Raw genomic sequence first — 17,225 nt, forward strand, 5'->3', positions numbered from 1 at the left:
CCATTACCTACACTTGTGTCAGGAATGTGGGGTCTGTCCCCCACCCCACCCCCCGGTTCCCGCTGCTCTCTAACCATCTCAGCAAAAACAGACTCATTTATGGTCATTTACAAACAAGACACACAGTGACCTCTCGAGCTTCCAGCCTAGCCAGAGTGGGAGAAAATGAAACAGTTGTCAGTGGTCCAGAGGAAAGAGGAAAGAACTCATAACCAGGGCCTGGGGCTAGGCCACAGATGTTTCTGTTTGGAGACTCAGAGAAGAAATTGAAAATATAATTTCAGCTGGGAACGGTGCCTTCCAGGGTATGGAGCTGAGTGCGCAGGTCACTAGGCTGTATGTCCGCCCGTGGGGGGGCCTGTGCTGACACCCTTCTTGCCCAGGTATCTCTTCACAGTGCCTCTCACCCACCAAAGGAGGGTTCCCTTGGTCCTCCCATGGCCCCAGCTGCCCTCTCCTGATTCCCTGCCTTGCAACCGCCACACACACTTGCCCATTGGGTTCCCAGAACACTCAACACCATGATGCGAGGGAAGTATACAGATCAGGAATCTGGAAATCTTTGTGGAGTCCTGGCTCTGCTGCTGTCACGTTGTATGACCTCCAGAAGCCTTGGTCCTGCTGCAAACCTGTTTCCTCATCTGTTGATTAGGTAGAAAGATCCCTTCTCTGAGCTGGTGGGAGGTTGAAAAAAGAGAGGCAGGAGCATTCCCTTTCCTGTGAAGATCACAGGGGCTCACGTGGGGCTCGGGGTGGGGAGGAACAATCAGGAGGAGGCAGAGAGCAAGGGACAGGAGAGGGCAAGGGCCGAGGGCAGGGCTTTGTGACTGCCTGGGTCACAGGCAAGGGAGTGCCATGTGAACGACGATGGGCTTCCCCTCCAGGCCGCTGGGGCTCCGGGAGGAGCAGCTGCTGTGGAGCGGTGTGCTTATCTAGCAGCACCCCAGGGAGCCCATGTTTTGGTGCTCAGAGGTCTTCAGAGGGGACAGAGGCGAGTGACACCAGCTCTGTCCTTGAGGGGCTCACAGTCTAGTGGAGGAGGGAGACCCCCACGGTGATACGGTGCTGAGAAAGGATCCCCAGGCTGCTTGGAGGTCAGAGCACACTCTGGATCTGATCCAGAAAAACTGGGGGTGGGGATGAGGGAGGGTTGTTCTGTTGTTCCCAGTGAGGGCACAGCACAGGCCAAGGCCCGCAGGGGAGGGACAGCCTCTGGGGCTCACTCCAGAGTGCTCTGGCTCCCAGGGCTGGAGCTGAGGAAGGGAAGCTGGCGCACTGGATACTTGTCTGGAAATTCATAGTGGATAAGAGGAGTTGTGTGGTGTATTCCTACTTGTTGGCTCTGGGGCCTTAAAACCAGGCCTGTGCTCTTCTCCTTGCTGATACGGGCTCCACTAGGCATTTTCTCCCCCCACTAGGTAGGCTAGGTTCATCAGTGCTGGAAGTCTGTGGAGGCAGGTTACTGCTGCTCGGCTGTGGTTTGCGGCGCTGGGGAGGGAAGGGCCTCCTTCATGGCCCTGAGGTGGGCCCTCTCTGTGGTGCCCAGCCTCCCTGAGCCCCAGCCACCAAAGCATCTTCCCTGAGCTCGACCTCTAAACCAGGGGTGTTCAACCAGGTGATTTTGTGCCCCGGGGAATACTTGGCAATGTTGGGAGACCTTTGGGGGTATCGTGGCTGAGGAGGAGGGTGCCAAATATCCCACGGTGCACAAGACAGCCCCCAACCTAGCCCACAGTGTAGTGGTCCGGGGTTGAGAACGCCTGCTGGAAACTCTCATGCTCAGCTTCCTGGATGAGTGAGCTTTAATTCTGCTGCTGCACTGTCTGTGGGTCTCCTTTCATCCCTCCCCTCCCTCTGCCAGCCCCTAATTGCATACCCAGAGCTCTGTTTACTGTCCTTGTAATTGGCCGTGGGCTTTCCCACCAGGGAACCATCCATCCCCACACAAACACAGCAGCCTTGAGTCTCAGCCCTTGCCATTTTAAAAACATCTCTGCTTTGGTCTTCTATCAATTGTAAACTGCTTCTCTCTGGTGCTTCTAATATTCTCTTCACCTTGCACCTGTTGGCTGGGATGAGGTGCTTTAGTTACCCCTAAAAAGCCTCAAAACTAAGCATAACCCTCCCACAGTTGGCAGGGGGTTATGTTTAGTTTCGTAAGACTCCGTGATGGTTGGTATGGCGTAGCTGTCTAGTAGTAGACAAATATGACTCACCCCTGCACGGAAGCCAAACCCTGTGTTGCCAGGATCTGAGATGTTTGAAGATTGGGAGCTCCTAGCAGCAACGTCTTGGTGCCTATCAGAGTGGGGAGGGTGAAGTCTGGGAGGGATGGAGAGGAATGAGGGAAGGGTTTGGGGGGCCAGGCTAAGTGTAGATCTTACAGTGATACAAGAGGTCTGGTGTACTTCCGACTCCACCGCTCCTCGCCCCCCCCCCCCGCCCCATGCCCATTCTTGCCACAACTGGGGCAAGAAACCACTTGTGTCTGGGCAGTAGTGTTCTTCCCTTCACAATCTGGGCCCCCGATTCCTGCCTGGAGCTACGCTATGGGCAGAATGTTGCTCCCCTCCATGCCTCCTTTCTATTGCTTTCTGGGAGGTCTGGATTCAGGATATATCCCTAGTGTCTAAGACTTTGATAAGAAACTTACAGAGGCTGATGCTTACCTATAAATCTTAATAGACAATTAAAGCTTTTTAGTGACATGCTTCAAAATTGCAAAGATGATGAGCAGAGAAGCAAAGTTGAAAATCTCAAGTTATATGGTAGTACCAGTTAAGCCCCGGGTCACATTGCTGTGTACTGCTAAACTCCTATTAACCCACTTGGTGCAATAGGTCATCCTGGTCCCTTGGAACCTGTGATCAGCACAGTGCCCTCCCAGCCTGTCTTACCCCACAGACCCTACTCAGTATGCAAGTGAGAGCTGCATCCATCTTCCCTACTGACTGGACCCGTAGGGGCTACCCGGTGACATCATCAGGTCCAGCACCAAACAGCGCAGGCAGCAGGTACTTGACCACTGAGGAGTGGTCTGACTTCCCCCAGCCATGTCAAGTAGTCTCCAGATACAGTGCCAGTGCCTCTTCTTCAAGCAGTGACAGATGCTTTGACGCTGATGGAGTCTATCAAAGTGGCTCAGCCCCAGAGCACCTAATGGATCCCTCTGGATCTGCCCCAGCGCTGACACACAGCAGTTCAGGAAATAGTCAAAAGCTCCCATACACCACAGAATCACCTAATCACCCTCCTCGCCCCACCCAGCCAGGGAAACAAGTGGTGCTAACCATTTTGATTCACATGACATGGTTGAAAATGAAGGAGAGGCAGGGTCAGTGGATGAGCAGAGGGTTATGTGTCTCATCACAGGTTATGTTTGGAATGTGTCTTGCTAAGATAGTTCTTCCACCAGTTAATCTGGAGAAAAGACTGAGGAATGTATGCAAACTTTTTTGCATATCCAGACCTGCTTCTAAGCATCTGTGACCAGAAGGATCCCAGGGGTCAAATGATTCAGGTGTAAAAGGTATCTTCCAGCCTTTCACACAGGAAGAAAGGGTTGGCTGTCAAAAAGCCATACAACCCCTTGAAAAAGTCCAAGTGGACTCTCTTGGCATCACAGGACTTTATTTTTTATTTTTATTTATTTTTAATTTTTTTATTTATTTATGAGAGAGAGAGAGAGAGAGAGAGAGGCAGAGAGGCAGAGACACAGGCAGAGGGAGAAGCAGGCTCCATGCACCGGGAGCCCGACGTGGGATTCGATCCTGGGTCTCCAGGATCACGCCCTGGGCCAAAGGCAGGCGCCAAACCGCTGCACCACCCAGGGATTCCCGATCACAGGACTTTATTCATGACACTGAAGAGTACGCAGAGCTAGTTTGGAAGGACTAGTTTCCTAAAACAGTGTAACAGTCATGGCTTGGCAGATTTTCTTCCATCATCCACCCATTTCAGCCTTTTATGCTGAGCTTTTTATTTTTTTATTTTATTTTTTTATGCTGAGCTTTTTAATGAAAAGATGCAATTCAGCGTTCATATATAGACTGGATAAAAATGTCTTGGGACATCGACTGGTGTGTACAGCACGGGACAGGGCTGCGTCTTGTGTCTAGACACCACATTCTTACATCCCGTCGATCCTCACACCCTAGCTGGGTGGAGCTAGGAGAACCAGGGAATAGTAATATTGTTCCAAAACAGACGACACGCAAATATCTCCCACAACCAAACCTTTCCAGGGGGAGCAGGACACACAATTACCACGAAGATTATTTTTCTCCGAATGACAAGAAATCCTTTTGTTCATCTGAAAAGGAATGGGCTGGTATAAGGTGTGCAAAATATTCAACAGAGGAACATACAGTCTTTACAGACACCAAGGAGTTGCCTGCAATCAAGAGGAAAGTAATTTGGTAAGAGCAGAGTAAGTGTGAGTCCCGTTGCCTCTGGAAGGCTGTCCCTCTCAACCTAAAAGCTGGAGACGGTGATGCAGCAACTGAGGCAAGGACACGAAGTAAGACCAAAGAGCAGGAGCCTGAGGAAGGACAAAGGAGTCCTGGACAAAGAAGTTCCGAGGGAGCCTGAGCTATTGGTGGAGGTGGAGAAGGTTGGGTTTACAACCAACCAGCACTGAAACCTCGCAGTGCTTCCAAGCATTCAGTTGGGAAAGTGCAGCAGTCTTCCTCAGGGAGACCCTGCTCACTCACCTGTCGTGGTTCCCATCTCTGGCAGACTGGACTTTCCAGTGCAGATGCATGGCGAAAACGAGGAAAGCTTCCATTTTTTTCCTTCCTTTGTTGGCTGTTAAGATTTTTTTACTTCCGTTGGAAGAAAAGCTTCAGGTTTTGAAAAAGTCTGCTCTTTCCCCAAGCCCCACTCTGTGCAAAGCATTTCTAGAGCCCAGTTTCAGACTCTGCACCCTCGCCCTGCTGTTGAGGTATGCAACATCTGCTTCCTAGTCCCTATAATCTCAGGATGTATGTATATGTATTAGATACCCAGTGCCAGCTCTTGCAGGAATATTCCATCCACTAGAAATGTGATTCCTCTGAGTTGCTTTAGAAAACTAGTGTGCCACGTATGAAAATTAGGTGTTGGGGAGGGGTGCCTGGGTGGCTCGGTCCGTTAGGCCATTAGGTGTCTGACTCTTGATTTAGGCTCAGGTCATGATTTGGAAGTCGTGAGATTGAGCCCTGGGCATGGAGCCTGCCTTAGGATTCTCCCTCTCTCTCTCTCCCTCTGCTCCTCCTCACCACTCAAAAAATAAATGAATGAATAAAAATTAAAAAAAATTAAGTGCTGGATCATTTCATGGTCTCACTTCCAATAACTTTTATTTTGGAAATGAACTAGTGTTAAATTGTATCTAGCCCTGGACTACAGTTAAATGATACTCTCTGTCTCGTAAGACTTCATAATTTACAAAAATGCAAAGCCCGGAATCCTTAGGGGGCTCTCAGGTCCTAATGTGCTGCACCTCTCTCCCTCCTTTTCTAGGCTCCAGCACCTGGAACACTCCAGGATTCTCCCTATTTAGGTCTTTCCCACATGCTTTAAAGTACTACCATTAGGCACCCCTGGAGGGCGGCTGGATGCACATGCGTGTGGGTCACTCCCATGAGCTGAGGGCCCTGCGGTGCCAGGCACAGAGGAGGTGCTCGATAAACACTTGGGGCATGAATGAATGAATGACCTGCCACTCTTGTCTTCTCCGTGGCTCTCTGGAGTCCTAGGTGTATTTATGTTTTGCAAGGACCTGGTGTGTAAGCTTGTGTATGAGTGTGGAGAGGCAAGGTAGGGAGGTCAGACCCAGGAATCCTCACAGCCCCTAAGACAGGAACTTCAGGAGAGTGAGGGCAAGAGATGGCTCCTCTATGGGTCTCTGCAGCTCTAACCCTTTATCTGCTACTCTGCTTCTAGGTGGAAGGGGGCGTCGGTGAACTGGAACGGCTCAGAGCCCATCCTGTGACCCTTCCCGTTGGGTAAGCCTATGGCTCTGCCACTCATCACTGGGGGTGACAGCTGAGCCCCAGGCCTCAGGGACAAGTCTCTCAGAAGAGTGTCACCCCCGTCTGGGCCAGCGGTGCTGCAGAAGCATCCAGCACTGCCCTGCCCCTTCCATGAAGGGCCCCCAGGACTGTGATGAGGGTCCACAGTGCTGCTACACGGCTCCCTCCCAGCTGAGCCATGACTGCCAAGGATTGACGGCCTCTGCGCATTTTGTCTGCATCCCTCCCTTGTTCCCCGCTGGGCCACCTGTCCCCTCGTCAAGCCTGTGATATGGCCAGCCCGGGCACCCTGGGCTCGTTATTTCTGGCAATTGTCTTTCTATAAAGCAAGAGTCAAACCCATGCCAAGTACAGAGAGATTCATTCATTCTGTTGTGGCAAAGGATGCATGAGGTCTTTGTGTTTTGCGGCTGGGGTAGGAACAGTGTTGGTGGAGGGGCTCCGGGCCAACAGTTTGGCTGGGGTAGGAACAGTGATGGTGGAGGGGCCCCAGAGCCCCGGAGACCTGTGAGCTAAGACATCACCTAACGAGGGGCTCTGCAGGCAGGAGATGCCCTCTGGTCCAGTAGTTTCCCTGGCTGGGCTTCTGGTCTAGCCTGTCTTTTCTTGATCAGCCCCAGGTCTAAGGCACCAGGCTCTGTAAGCCATGCTGACCGGGAGCAACTCAGCAGTGTCAGTGCTTGCCCCTGTTGGACCTGGCCAGCGCCTAGGCCGTAGCTCTGGGTGGGCCCTGCAGCAGTGGGTGTTTGCATGGAAGGACCAGGGTGTGAGCTCCTCCCATGTCTGTCCTGGCCCAGGGAGAGGCCCGGGAGAGTGGTAGACGCTGGATGGCAGCTGGTCCCCAGCCTCTGTGTGCTCTCCCTGTGCTCAGGATGCGAGCAGCTGAGGGACTGTGTTCCCTCTACAGTGCCAGGACGTTGGTGGTGACAACTCCAGGCCTGTTTTGCACTCTCACGGACTGGGCACGAGTAGTGGCCGGGTTGTTGTAGTATCTCATTGTGTGTCTTTGGGGAGAAGCAGGGAGGAGCCGGGAGGGAAGTGAGAGGGCAGGGCGTTCTTTGTCCATGCTGTGCAGAGGCCCCACTGGGGTTTGCTGTGTAAACTCCAGTGGCTATTCACAGCAGGCGTCCAGCAGAAATGCTTCCTATATGTCCCCAAAATGTTTATGCATTTGTTTTCCTTGGCCAGAGACAGGCTGCTCCAGCTGAGCACCAGTGGAGGAAGTCAGTTTCCCTGCAGCAGGCTTGTTTATCAGCCTGGGAAGGAAAAGTGTGTCTTTTTCAATGAAACTCACTTAACCTCCTGACCAGGGTCCCGTTGGCAGGGCTGGAGAAATCAAAATATTCCCAGCGTTGCTTGAAAGACCCAGTTCCAACAAACTATGAAAACATCTTTCTAGAAGCCAAGACGCAGGTACACGCACGGTTTGACACCCTGTGCCTGGGGTTTCCTGGAATGAAAGATGAGCAAAGCCCCAGCACCACCCTCTCCCAGATCCGGGAGCTAGAGTAGACCCACAGGACTGCCACCAGGTCTGCAAGAATTAAATAGAGGCCTGTGCCTCCTTGCATGTGGGTGTTCTCCTCCCAAGGTGCGTGGTTTTCTGGGGACAGTGTGGGTAGGCTTCAGTGAGTCCATAGCCTCCCTCCCAAATTATACTAAAATCTTTGCGTTCGTGTATGTATGTGTGATGTTCCAGGGCGAGGGTCTACTGACTTGACCTAACGCCCTCCTGAAAAAATTAAGAGTCCTAGAGTTGAGTGGCTTCCCAGGGACCATCCTGGGTGTGGCCACCCCATCCATGCTCACCCGCCTGCCAGGTTAGTGGACGAGCAGACCTCAGGGAGGTGCGAATTCTTGGTCCCGGGAGGAACAAGCCCGTGGATCCCACTGCCCTTCCGGCTGTGCGAGCAGTGAGAGTGGTCTCTGGGGAGCAGCCCCAGCCGCTAGGGACCTCTCCCGAGGCAGATGATTCATGCTGCAGCTGCCGCCCTGGCAGCTCCCGTTACCTGCTCCCACCCGGCCTCTGGGGAAGCCTCCTCCTTCCCCTTTTAAGAAGATCTGAGTCTTCTGCACAGTTGAACCAGGCCAAGCACCCGCACATCCTTGCCTCCCCGGTTCTGGAGATCAGACCTTTCCCACCTCAGCCTGCCTGTCTGCTCCACCCCCTGTCGGGGACAGCAGCGTCTGCTGTCCTCAGGTGGGAATCAGGGACCATCCCACACTGCTGCTGGCACACGTGGCAAGCTCCTAAGCAGCTTCCTTGAAGGCTCCCCCACTTGGCCTTAGGAGAGGAGATGCAGACCTCTGCGCACCATGGCCGGGGAAAGGGATCCCAGCACATTGACACCTCTCTCCAGAATTCCTTACTAGCTACTGGCCTCTTCCATGGCCAGCCCAGGGCTTTCTTCACCTTCTTCCATGGCCAGACGACATGCTGGGCTAATGTCGGCCGAGCCATCTGTACTACTGACTCTGTAGGTTCTTCATGACAGCAGCACAGGTAAGAAGAGCAGTTTCCAGAAGAACTATAAGGATTCCTGGGGGGGGGGGGGTCAGAGCTGGGCCAAGGCTTGGGGGTGGTCTTGGAGGATATCCTAAGGCAAGGGTGCATCCAGACCCCATCCCACTGCTTGTTTCTGAGCAGAAGGGAAGTTAGGGCCAGGGGCCCAGCCCATCCTGAGCACCAGTAGTGGCAAAGGGGGAGCAGTGGGCCCAGCCTCCTGGGAGGCCCGGGATGTGAATGTGAAGGACCAGTCTTAGGCTCCCACAGGCCGTTGGCTCTGCTCAGCCAACAATGGCAGGAGGAGGACTTGTCTGCTGTACTGTAGACTCTAGCCTTGTGACTCCATGTGTGGTCCTTGGACCAGCAGCATCAGCAGCACCTGAGAACCTCTTAGAAATGCAGTATCTCAGGTTCCACCCATCCACCCTGAATCTGAACCTACATTTGAACAAAACCATCAGGTGAATCAGGTTAAAGTTTGAGAAAGTTCTATTCTAGAGCTTGTGATTTTGTGGGGGTGACAGTGTGAAAACGCAGATGGTCCCCATAACGAAGCAATGTCTGGGGAAGAAGCAGCATCAGGACCAGAGGCCTGAGTTCAGTCTTGCCTCCACTGCTGCCTGCCTGTGTGACTATGAGCACCTGACCTAAGCTCTCCAGGCCTCAGTTTCCTCCTCTGTAAAATCACCAATCCCACAGGGCTGTATTGAGGACAATGTGAGTCAATGCACAGTGAGGTGTATGGACTTGCCAGGTGTTTGATCTCAATATTTCTGGTGGGGGTTGGCGAGGCTCTTCAGTGGTGGTAGCATCTTACCTAGGCCTTGATGAATGGGTACGGTTTGGACAAATGGAGAACTGAATGAGAGATTATTCCAGGTGACATGATGAGATGATGAGAGCCAAGAGACCATGAAAGTCTGTGGGGTCTGTGGGTCTCATCAGGAGTGATCCAAAAGCAGGAGTCCCAGAGGGTTAGGGGAGGAGGCAGAGAGTAGGAAGTCTCAGATGGCAGGCCCAGGGCTGGGATGTGTTCCCGGGAGACAAGGTCTACTCAGAGCTCTACTTCAGATCTCTCTCCCTGGCCAGGGAGGGCAGGGGGCAGAGATGAGGGGCACATCGAGGGGCTGCTGTGCTGCTCCCAGGAAAGACAGTATGAGGGAGGAGGCCGGGAGATGATGGAAGTGACAGATGCGGATGGCCTTTGCTTTCCAAGGTCCCGTGGATGATCCTCACCGGCCAGCGAGCTCTTCCGGGAGCCTGAACTTGCAGGAGGCAGTCAGGGTGCCAAGTCTATTTGCAGGTATTTCTCTCCATCTGCCAGAGTCCTCCCTACTCCCTAATCATGCCCTAATCCTCATGGGGCTGCGGGAGCTGTAATTACCAGGGAAAAATGTCAGGCATTTGCGATAATAGAGATTGCTTAATGCAGGACGAGGGGCGGGTTGGCAGGTGGGCAGGAGAGGGGGCAGGCAGGCTGCCCATGGGTCAGGGGGCATGTTGCCAGCGCCTGCACGCTGCTCAGGGATGTCGCTCCAGCAGACCTGCTCTCACAAGAGAAGAATCAGAGCCCCACACTGGCCAGGGGCTCAGTGGTCACAGCAGCTCACTGTTGGCCCTTCCTGCCATCTCGGGACCATAGTGCTTCATCCCACTGCCCTGTCGGCATTCCCCAGGGAAGTCTATCCTATGTCCTGTTCCCTAGGAAATCATTGAAGGCCCTCTGTAAACCGAGGCCCAGATAGGATGTTTGTCATTCATGGAAGGGTCTCCCAGAGACCAGACCACTAGATGGCTTTTGGGCTGAAAGGAATACATCTGATGGGAGGTCTAAGGGGGTGGGGGTGATGCCAACCTGTCTGTCATTCTGCTTCCCCACCTCGCTCCCTCCTCCAGCTGCTTACTCCACCCACCCCAAACCATAGCACTGCTTCCCTCGCTGCCTGAAGACTTTGCTCGTGTTCTTTGCTGCCCCTGGGTCCCTGCCCTCTGGTTCCCCATGACCATCTGCCAGATCTACCCTAGACCAAGGGCCCTCCTCTATAAGCCCTCAGGGATTACCTAGCTGAAAGTGCAGGCCCTGTCGTCTGAGTGCCCTCAGGATGGGACAGGTACAGGAGGGAAGGGAGGAAAGGAGGGAAGACAATGAGCCCCAGACCCAGAGACAAGGAAACTGGGCACTATAGAGGTGAGGTGGTGGGGATGGGGGGGATGCACGTGCACTCATACGCGTGCACATGTAGGGTAATGGGAGAAACCTGTAGCTGGGTGCCAACCACCAACTGGGATCTGGGCAGTGACAGAGGGGCTGATTGAGGGCCCAAAGTTCATTCTCCATCTTTGAAGAAACCCCTCCCCCACCCCACCCTTAGGCATAAAGCCCCAGTCACAGGGTGCTGGGGTGGGGAGGCACTGCTCGAAGTCTCTAAACCGTTGATTCCAGGTGTGGTTTTGAGATTAAACCTGGCGCCTTTCCTGTGGCCCTTGATAAGGGCAATTCTGGGTGCTTATCTGGCATTTTCTGTTTTAAGGCCCCCTGACATCTGTGAGGTTCAGCAAAGTCCTGCCTCCCTGTGGAATGGAGCCCATCTCCATGATAAGCACCCACTTCCTTGTGTCCTGCCTGGGTGTCCACTGTGAGTACTCCCAGGGCACTGGAGCCCCGGCTGTCAGTGCCAACCCTGGGCCCTGCCCCCTCTGCCTCACCCCTCCCTTGCTCCAGCACGGGGCCTGAACCTGGGAGGGTGCTATTAGTAATTATGTCAGGACGATTGTATAAACAAACCGCGGTGTGTATGGGAACTTTACTCTAAGGAAGGATTGTTCTACTCTCAGTTGATCTCTGCCGTGGTGCTCTCCAAACTCCTGGGCTCAGATCCTTCTTGGATTTTATTGAGGGCACAGGGCTCAGACGAGGGGAATTTGTAGGGGCTAGAGCAGTCAAGGAGGCTTCCTAGAGGGAGAGGATTGAAGCTGGACCCCGAGGGCAGGTTGGAGAGGAGGAGGGGCAGAAGTACCCCAGGCCGGATGAGCAGGTGCACAGCTGCCAGGAGGAAGGGGCTGGGCCCTTCCAGGTGGGAGGACGTTAAGGAAGATTAGAGCTGAAGGGCTTGCATGTCAGGCTGAGGAGCTCAGGCCGCCCTCTGTGTGCTGGGCAGCTGTGGGGGTTCCTAGAGCAGGGCAGAGGTGGCCCCACGCTGCTTTAGAGGACTTTGCTGCAGCAGCGTGCAGGGCAGCTCAGAAGGCAGATGCTGACCTCCCTCCGAGCCAGGGCCCCGGGGAGGAGCTGCGGTCGGTCGGTTGGAGACACCTTGCACTTCAGTGATTCAGTCTAGGGAGCAAGGTGGGGGCGCCCGCGGGCTTGGAGGGCGCCTCTCTCCCCTGCTTCCCGGCAGGCAGGCCTGGCCTGGAGCAGCCGTTCCCAGTGCGTGCTCCCCTGAGGGCAGTGGCAGCTGCAGTTCTCCTGGGAACAGTCTTTGCAAAACATCCCTACCTCCTGATGAAGGCTTCCTCCGTCTCCCGTCTTGGCAAATCATGAAGGAGGGGGCCTCAATGCGAGGAAGTACCCGGGCCTTTGTTCTGGACCCGGCTTCGGCTGGACCCACTGCCCATTGTTTTCGCAGCCATTGGTGACCTTGGGCCAGCTGGACGGGCCCAGCAGCCTCCCTTGGGCCTGGCCACCTCCAAGTGCCTATGGACGACGGCCAGGCTGGCAGGATGACAGGATGGCTCCTGGGTTCTCGGTGGCTGTGGGGAGGGCCCCTGGCGTGCGGTGTCCCACCTCCATTCACAGAGCCTGGGCCCCCTAGCTTGGCCTTTTGGGATGTTAGTGGGCATTATGGGAACTGCTTGTCTCCCGAGGACCAGGAGTCTCTCACAGAGAGCTCCCGGGACCCTGGTCCGAGACTCATGCTTCTTCCACATGTGCTGTTGTGGGGCCCCTGGCTCTCCTGAACCTGTGCTATCCCTGGGTTTGGGGGATCCTTGCTGCACCTGCCAGGTGGTGTGCACCGTAAGACGGGGGACCATGCAGCCTGTCAGAGTGCTTATGAATTCCAACCGGGGCTTTGACAGCCCAGGTTTAGATCTTAGCTTCAACTTCTGGGTTGTGTCACCTGAGTTAAGTGACCAAACAATAAAACAAAACCTCTCCGAGCCTCAGCTTTCCTCCCTATAAAAAGAATAATCATAGCTCGTACCTTTTAAGGTTGGTGTGGGGGGTCCATGCACAGTGCTTGGAACAGAGCTTGGTACCCAGTGTGTGCCCAGCAGATGTTGGCTCTTCTCCTGGGAGCTGGATGGGAAGACGCAGGACCTGCGGTGGGTCTAACTCACTGAGACACAAGAAGTATGACCACATGGAACGCCGTGACACAGTGAGGCCAGCTGCACCCCCAGGGGTCGGTACCTCTTCCCTGACCACAAACCCTCCCCCCCACCCCAGATGGTAGTCCCTCCTCTCCTTTCCCCTTGCTGGGCCCTCAGCAGCTCCTGGGCTAACTGGATATGTGCTTTCCTCTCCGGTCACCCCGTGGGGCCCTCCCTTTCTACTCTGGGCTTCGGTCCCACTTTTTGTAAAATGAAGTGACTGGATGAGGTGGCTCTACAGAGCGGAGACCACACCCAAGACCCAGACGAGGGCACCAGTGTCAGACACTGTGTGCGGCACCTGACAGGCTCCTCCCTCCAACCTCCCCCTCCCAGATGGGGAAACTGAGTCTCTGGGAGCCAAGGCACTTGCCCAGGGCCTCCAGGCTAATGGATGGCAGGTGTCAGGTTCTCACTTGCTCCCCTGCCTCCTGGGAGGCCCCAACACAGGGCGGAGGAGTGAGAGACTTCCTGGAGCTCCTTATCCCCTGTCTTCCCTGATTGCTTATCCAGTCACCAGCCCAGGCCTGAGACTTCAGGGCCTTCAGGAATGCCTGTGAGTTCCCGGGTTTCCATACCTACAATCTATCATGGGAGCCTGGTCTTCCCTTCGATTCAGATGCCTCCCTGTGAGCGTCCCAGAGAGAAGGATGAGTCAGACCCCTTGTCTAGCCCTTCCCAGCGGAAGGCTGGCCAGCCAAGGTGGGAGTGGGCAGCCAGCCTCAGGGTCTCCCCAGACCCCATCTCCTGTCATCCCCCCAGCCCCTATGGCTTTAGCAACCACAGAAAATGCCAAGCGCTCTTTTCCTTCTTTCCCACTAACACAGACACACCTTGGGTTTATTTGTCTAAAGACTTTCCATTTCCTTTTCTGGAAAGTCATTGGGGTTGTGCACGTCGTCCCTTTCATCACAAAGGAGGCTGGGAGGAGAGGGGTGTGTCCTCGGTCACCCTGGGAAGGGGTGAGCTGGGGAAGCCAAGAACCTAGCCCCGTGTGACCCAGCTGCACTCCCCCTGGACACCCTTGTAGGCCGAGATGACTCTTGGGGTTGTCCTTTCCTGGGGACACACCGCTTACAGCCATGTGGCACAAGGCTGAGCAAGTCTGTCCTCTCCTGTGTCCCATCCATGGCTGCGCCCACAGTCATGTGCGGTGGCCTAGTCGTGCCAGCTCCTCGTTCGGCCCCAGCTCCCACCAGCACGGGTCTGGGCGAGGAGCACCCTGAGGGCAGAGGCAGGCAGGGCCCAGGTGCCTCCTCTGCACCAGCCTGGAGGGAAAGCCGAGATTCAGGCTCAGAGGCCTGGCCAGGCTCAAGGAGCGCGCCACATCCCTGTCCCAGCAGCCCCCCGTGGGAGTCGGAGTCAGCCCCAGAGAGCGGGGCAGTGAGGGGCCCTCCCCCCCACCTGCCGTGGCTGGAAGCCCACCCATCCATCCCTCCTTCTCCCTGGTCTTTCCTCTTCCCAAACCACCTCCCTTCCTTTACATAAACAAATCTGTCTGCCATGTCCCCTCCTCTAGGAAGACTTTCCTGATTACTGGAAAGAGGTGGGGCTCTTCCGCTGCCCACAAATCCACCTCACCCCTTCCTGAGGCTCAGGCCTAGGTCTCGGTGGCCCTCCCCTGAACACCCACGGGCCGCCTGCAAGCCGTCTGTGTTGTCAGGAACCCCTCTCAGACCCCAGCTCGGGTCTGAGCCAGCGAGTGTGGAAGGACGGTCTCCTATGGGCATTGACCAGGGCACTGCCCCAGGCGAGGCACCCCGGGGCGTTGTGTGATCCACACTGTGACGCTCTCCATCAGGGATGCGCCCCACTGCGGTGGGTGCCATGGCTCAGCCCTTCTCACAGGGAGACCCAAATGCCCCCCTGAAACATTAGGCCTGCTCCTCCTAATAGGGGCTGCTCCATCAGTTCCCTGGGCAGCCAGAATCAGGGGAAAGACGTCCTCCCGACCAGAGGCAGCTGCCTCTGTTACCACAGAGTAACCGTTGGCGAACGTGTCTTCCTTTCTTGCCATGGCTTCCGGGAAGCTCGGATGGAACGTGATGCTCAGTTGCATCTCTTTCTGGTCTCATAAGAAGCTTCCTCCTTCCCGGTGTTTTTTGTTTTAACTAGACTAGTGTTTTGTTTCATAATTCCGACCTTTGCTGCTCAAAGTCCTAAGACCAGTGAGCCTTGGTAGCAGCTGGGAGCTTGTTAGATATGCAAAATCTTGGGCGCTACCCAGACCTTACTGAATCAGAAGCTGCATTTTAATAAGACCTCCAGGGGATTCGTGTTCACATTACAGTGGGAGAAGCGCTGATGGAATCCTCAAATGCTTTTAGAACAGCTATAAAAGGTATATGCAGTAAGACCAGGAATGATTCTCCCCTTTCCTACACTGACTTCTCCACCAAAGACGTTGACCTCAGCAGCAGCCCTGCCCAAGCCTGACCTCACTCCATCAAACCAGCCCTGGCTTTGATTTTGACCCTCAGTTCTGCTCTCTGGCAGGGTCAGGTCACTGAGGGGTGTGGGATGGGAGTCCTCTTAGGTTGTTGTCTATATAGGGATGAGGCAGGTGGTGGGCAAGTGCCCAGGAGAGGGGACCCTTCACGAGCCAGGTATCTGCTCCCTTGTGGACCAAGGTGATCGTCTTACAGTTGGGCTCTTGGCCACTCCTGGGGTAATGGGATTGTGTTGGTATGATTGTGCCCAGCCCTGACCCCTTTCCCCCCACCCCGCCTCCCACTGCCAGGATGAAGAGGAGCGCAGAGGGCCTGAGAGTCCTGGGGTTGGCCTTCCTGAGAAGTGGCAACCCCCAGAAAATGGGGCCTGTGTCCGTGCATAAGCAACTCTCTAACCATTCCCATGAGCTGTCCTCGTGGGGTAAGTACCCATGTAGAGGATCATAGCCCTCTGGAAGGAATGATATCAAGGAGCATCCTGGGTCTGATGTGCCATTTTAGGCAGCCTTTGAGATCCCTTCGGATCCTGAAATGCCATGATTCAAAGTCCTGCTTCCTTTAGAGAGGCTTCTAGTGATTTCTCCCACCCTCACTGATCATTCCCCCACCTCCAGCCCGTAACCACCTGGGCTTTTCTCTGACTGCCTTATATTTGTGAATCTGGCCCCCCAACCACTAGGGAACCCATGGCCTGGGTCTCCTCCTCTGTCCACTTGCTCTTAGACTGGCAAGGTGGGGATGAGTGGAAGATGCAGGCAGGCAGCTAACCCAGATCTCTTTCCCAGCTGGCTTCTGAATCCTGAACATGGAGTGCTTGGGGGGAGGCTTCTCACTCACCCCTTGGCTGCTGCCAACGCTGTATATTTATCTTCTTTTAGGACTGAGCCTGGCCTGGGCAGAGACAGGATCACCATAACAGGACCTGGGCTTCCTGAATTCTAGACACTGTATCCCCAAATTCTCAGACCCTGGCTCTTCAGAGTCCCCAGTGAGGTTGGCCTGGAGGAGGAGGTGTGCAGGGATGAAGCAGGGTGTGTGTGGCAGGGAGTCCTGCCTCCCTCATGCTGCAAGCCCTTTCTGGTCCACCGTTTGCCCTACTGGCTGCTGCTCTGCTGATGGGGCAGGGCGGTCACTGTGCTCAACATGGGGGAAACCACTTCAGCCCATGGCCTCAGTTTACTTTTGTCTTAATGACCCAAAGGACCTCCTATCCTAATGGTCTAACACTCTGGGTGTTCAGAGGTACCCAACCCTTTGTGACAAGAGGGCCCTAGAGGGGTGGCACAGCCCTGTGAGTTGACCAGTGGATACACCTGCAGAAAATAGCACAAAGCAGGAGGTGTGTGTGCATTGGGGTGAAACTGGTGGCACTGGGGGCTGGGGAGCCAGAGCCTGGCTGGGCGCAGGGGCCCGGGGCAGGGGGCCATGTCATCATTTTCTCATTAGGCAAGACAGCGATCTGCCTGTGTGAGATGATCTTGCTGGCCCTGTGGGCTCCAGGAATGTTGGCTTCACATGAATAGAATCCCCAGAGCGGACCACAGAGGGAGGGGTCTCCAGTGGACGGGGATAAGGGTGGGTACCTCCCACCTTCCTAGACTCACCCCTGCCAGCCCCAGACCACAGCATCATGGCATCCTAGGAAGTCCAGAGTGAAAGAGGGTGGTCCCAGAGGTGAACCAGCCCATCCCCACTCCAGGGGGGCCCGGAACACCCCTCCTGACCCTGTCTGGTGGGGTGGCGGGCAGCTTGCTCTGTTCACCTTTGAAAACTTTGCTGAGCTGCTCTGCACACTGAGGCTGTCCACCACCTGGCTGTGAGCAGAGAGCTGGGTCAGATTCAGTCCCTGTCCCCACCCAGGGTGGGGGCTCCTGGCTGGGAATGAAG

At 55.0% G+C, this 17,225-nt stretch overlaps 1 protein-coding gene across 2 annotated transcripts in view; it reads left to right on the forward strand.

Annotated features, from left to right (window-relative positions):
* MINDY4 (MINDY lysine 48 deubiquitinase 4) overlaps positions 1 to 17,016 on the forward strand; it is a 115,608-nt gene extending 98,592 nt beyond the window's left edge. Inside the window, exons 18-23 of one of the 2 annotated variants that reach the window (XR_008663076.1) lie at positions 5,926 to 5,987; positions 9,737 to 9,823; positions 11,052 to 11,156; positions 12,793 to 12,920; positions 15,629 to 15,759; positions 16,217 to 17,016. Coding sequence is in view for 1 of the 2 variants with exons in the window: in XM_055314828.1 (XP_055170803.1) it covers positions 5,926 to 5,974 (49 nt within the window). In the remaining variant the exon portion in view is untranslated. Of the gene's footprint in view, positions 1 to 5,925; positions 6,358 to 9,736; positions 9,824 to 11,051; positions 11,157 to 12,792; positions 12,921 to 15,628; positions 15,760 to 16,216 lie in introns of those variants that run through there. The other variant, XM_055314828.1, reaches the window with a different exon arrangement.
* Positions 17,017 to 17,225: the final 209 nt, after the last annotated feature.

Source organism: Nyctereutes procyonoides, unplaced genomic scaffold (genome assembly GCF_905146905.1).
Source record: "Nyctereutes procyonoides isolate TBG_1078 unplaced genomic scaffold, NYPRO_anot_genome, whole genome shotgun sequence".
NCBI lineage: Eukaryota > Metazoa > Chordata > Mammalia > Carnivora > Canidae > Nyctereutes > Nyctereutes procyonoides.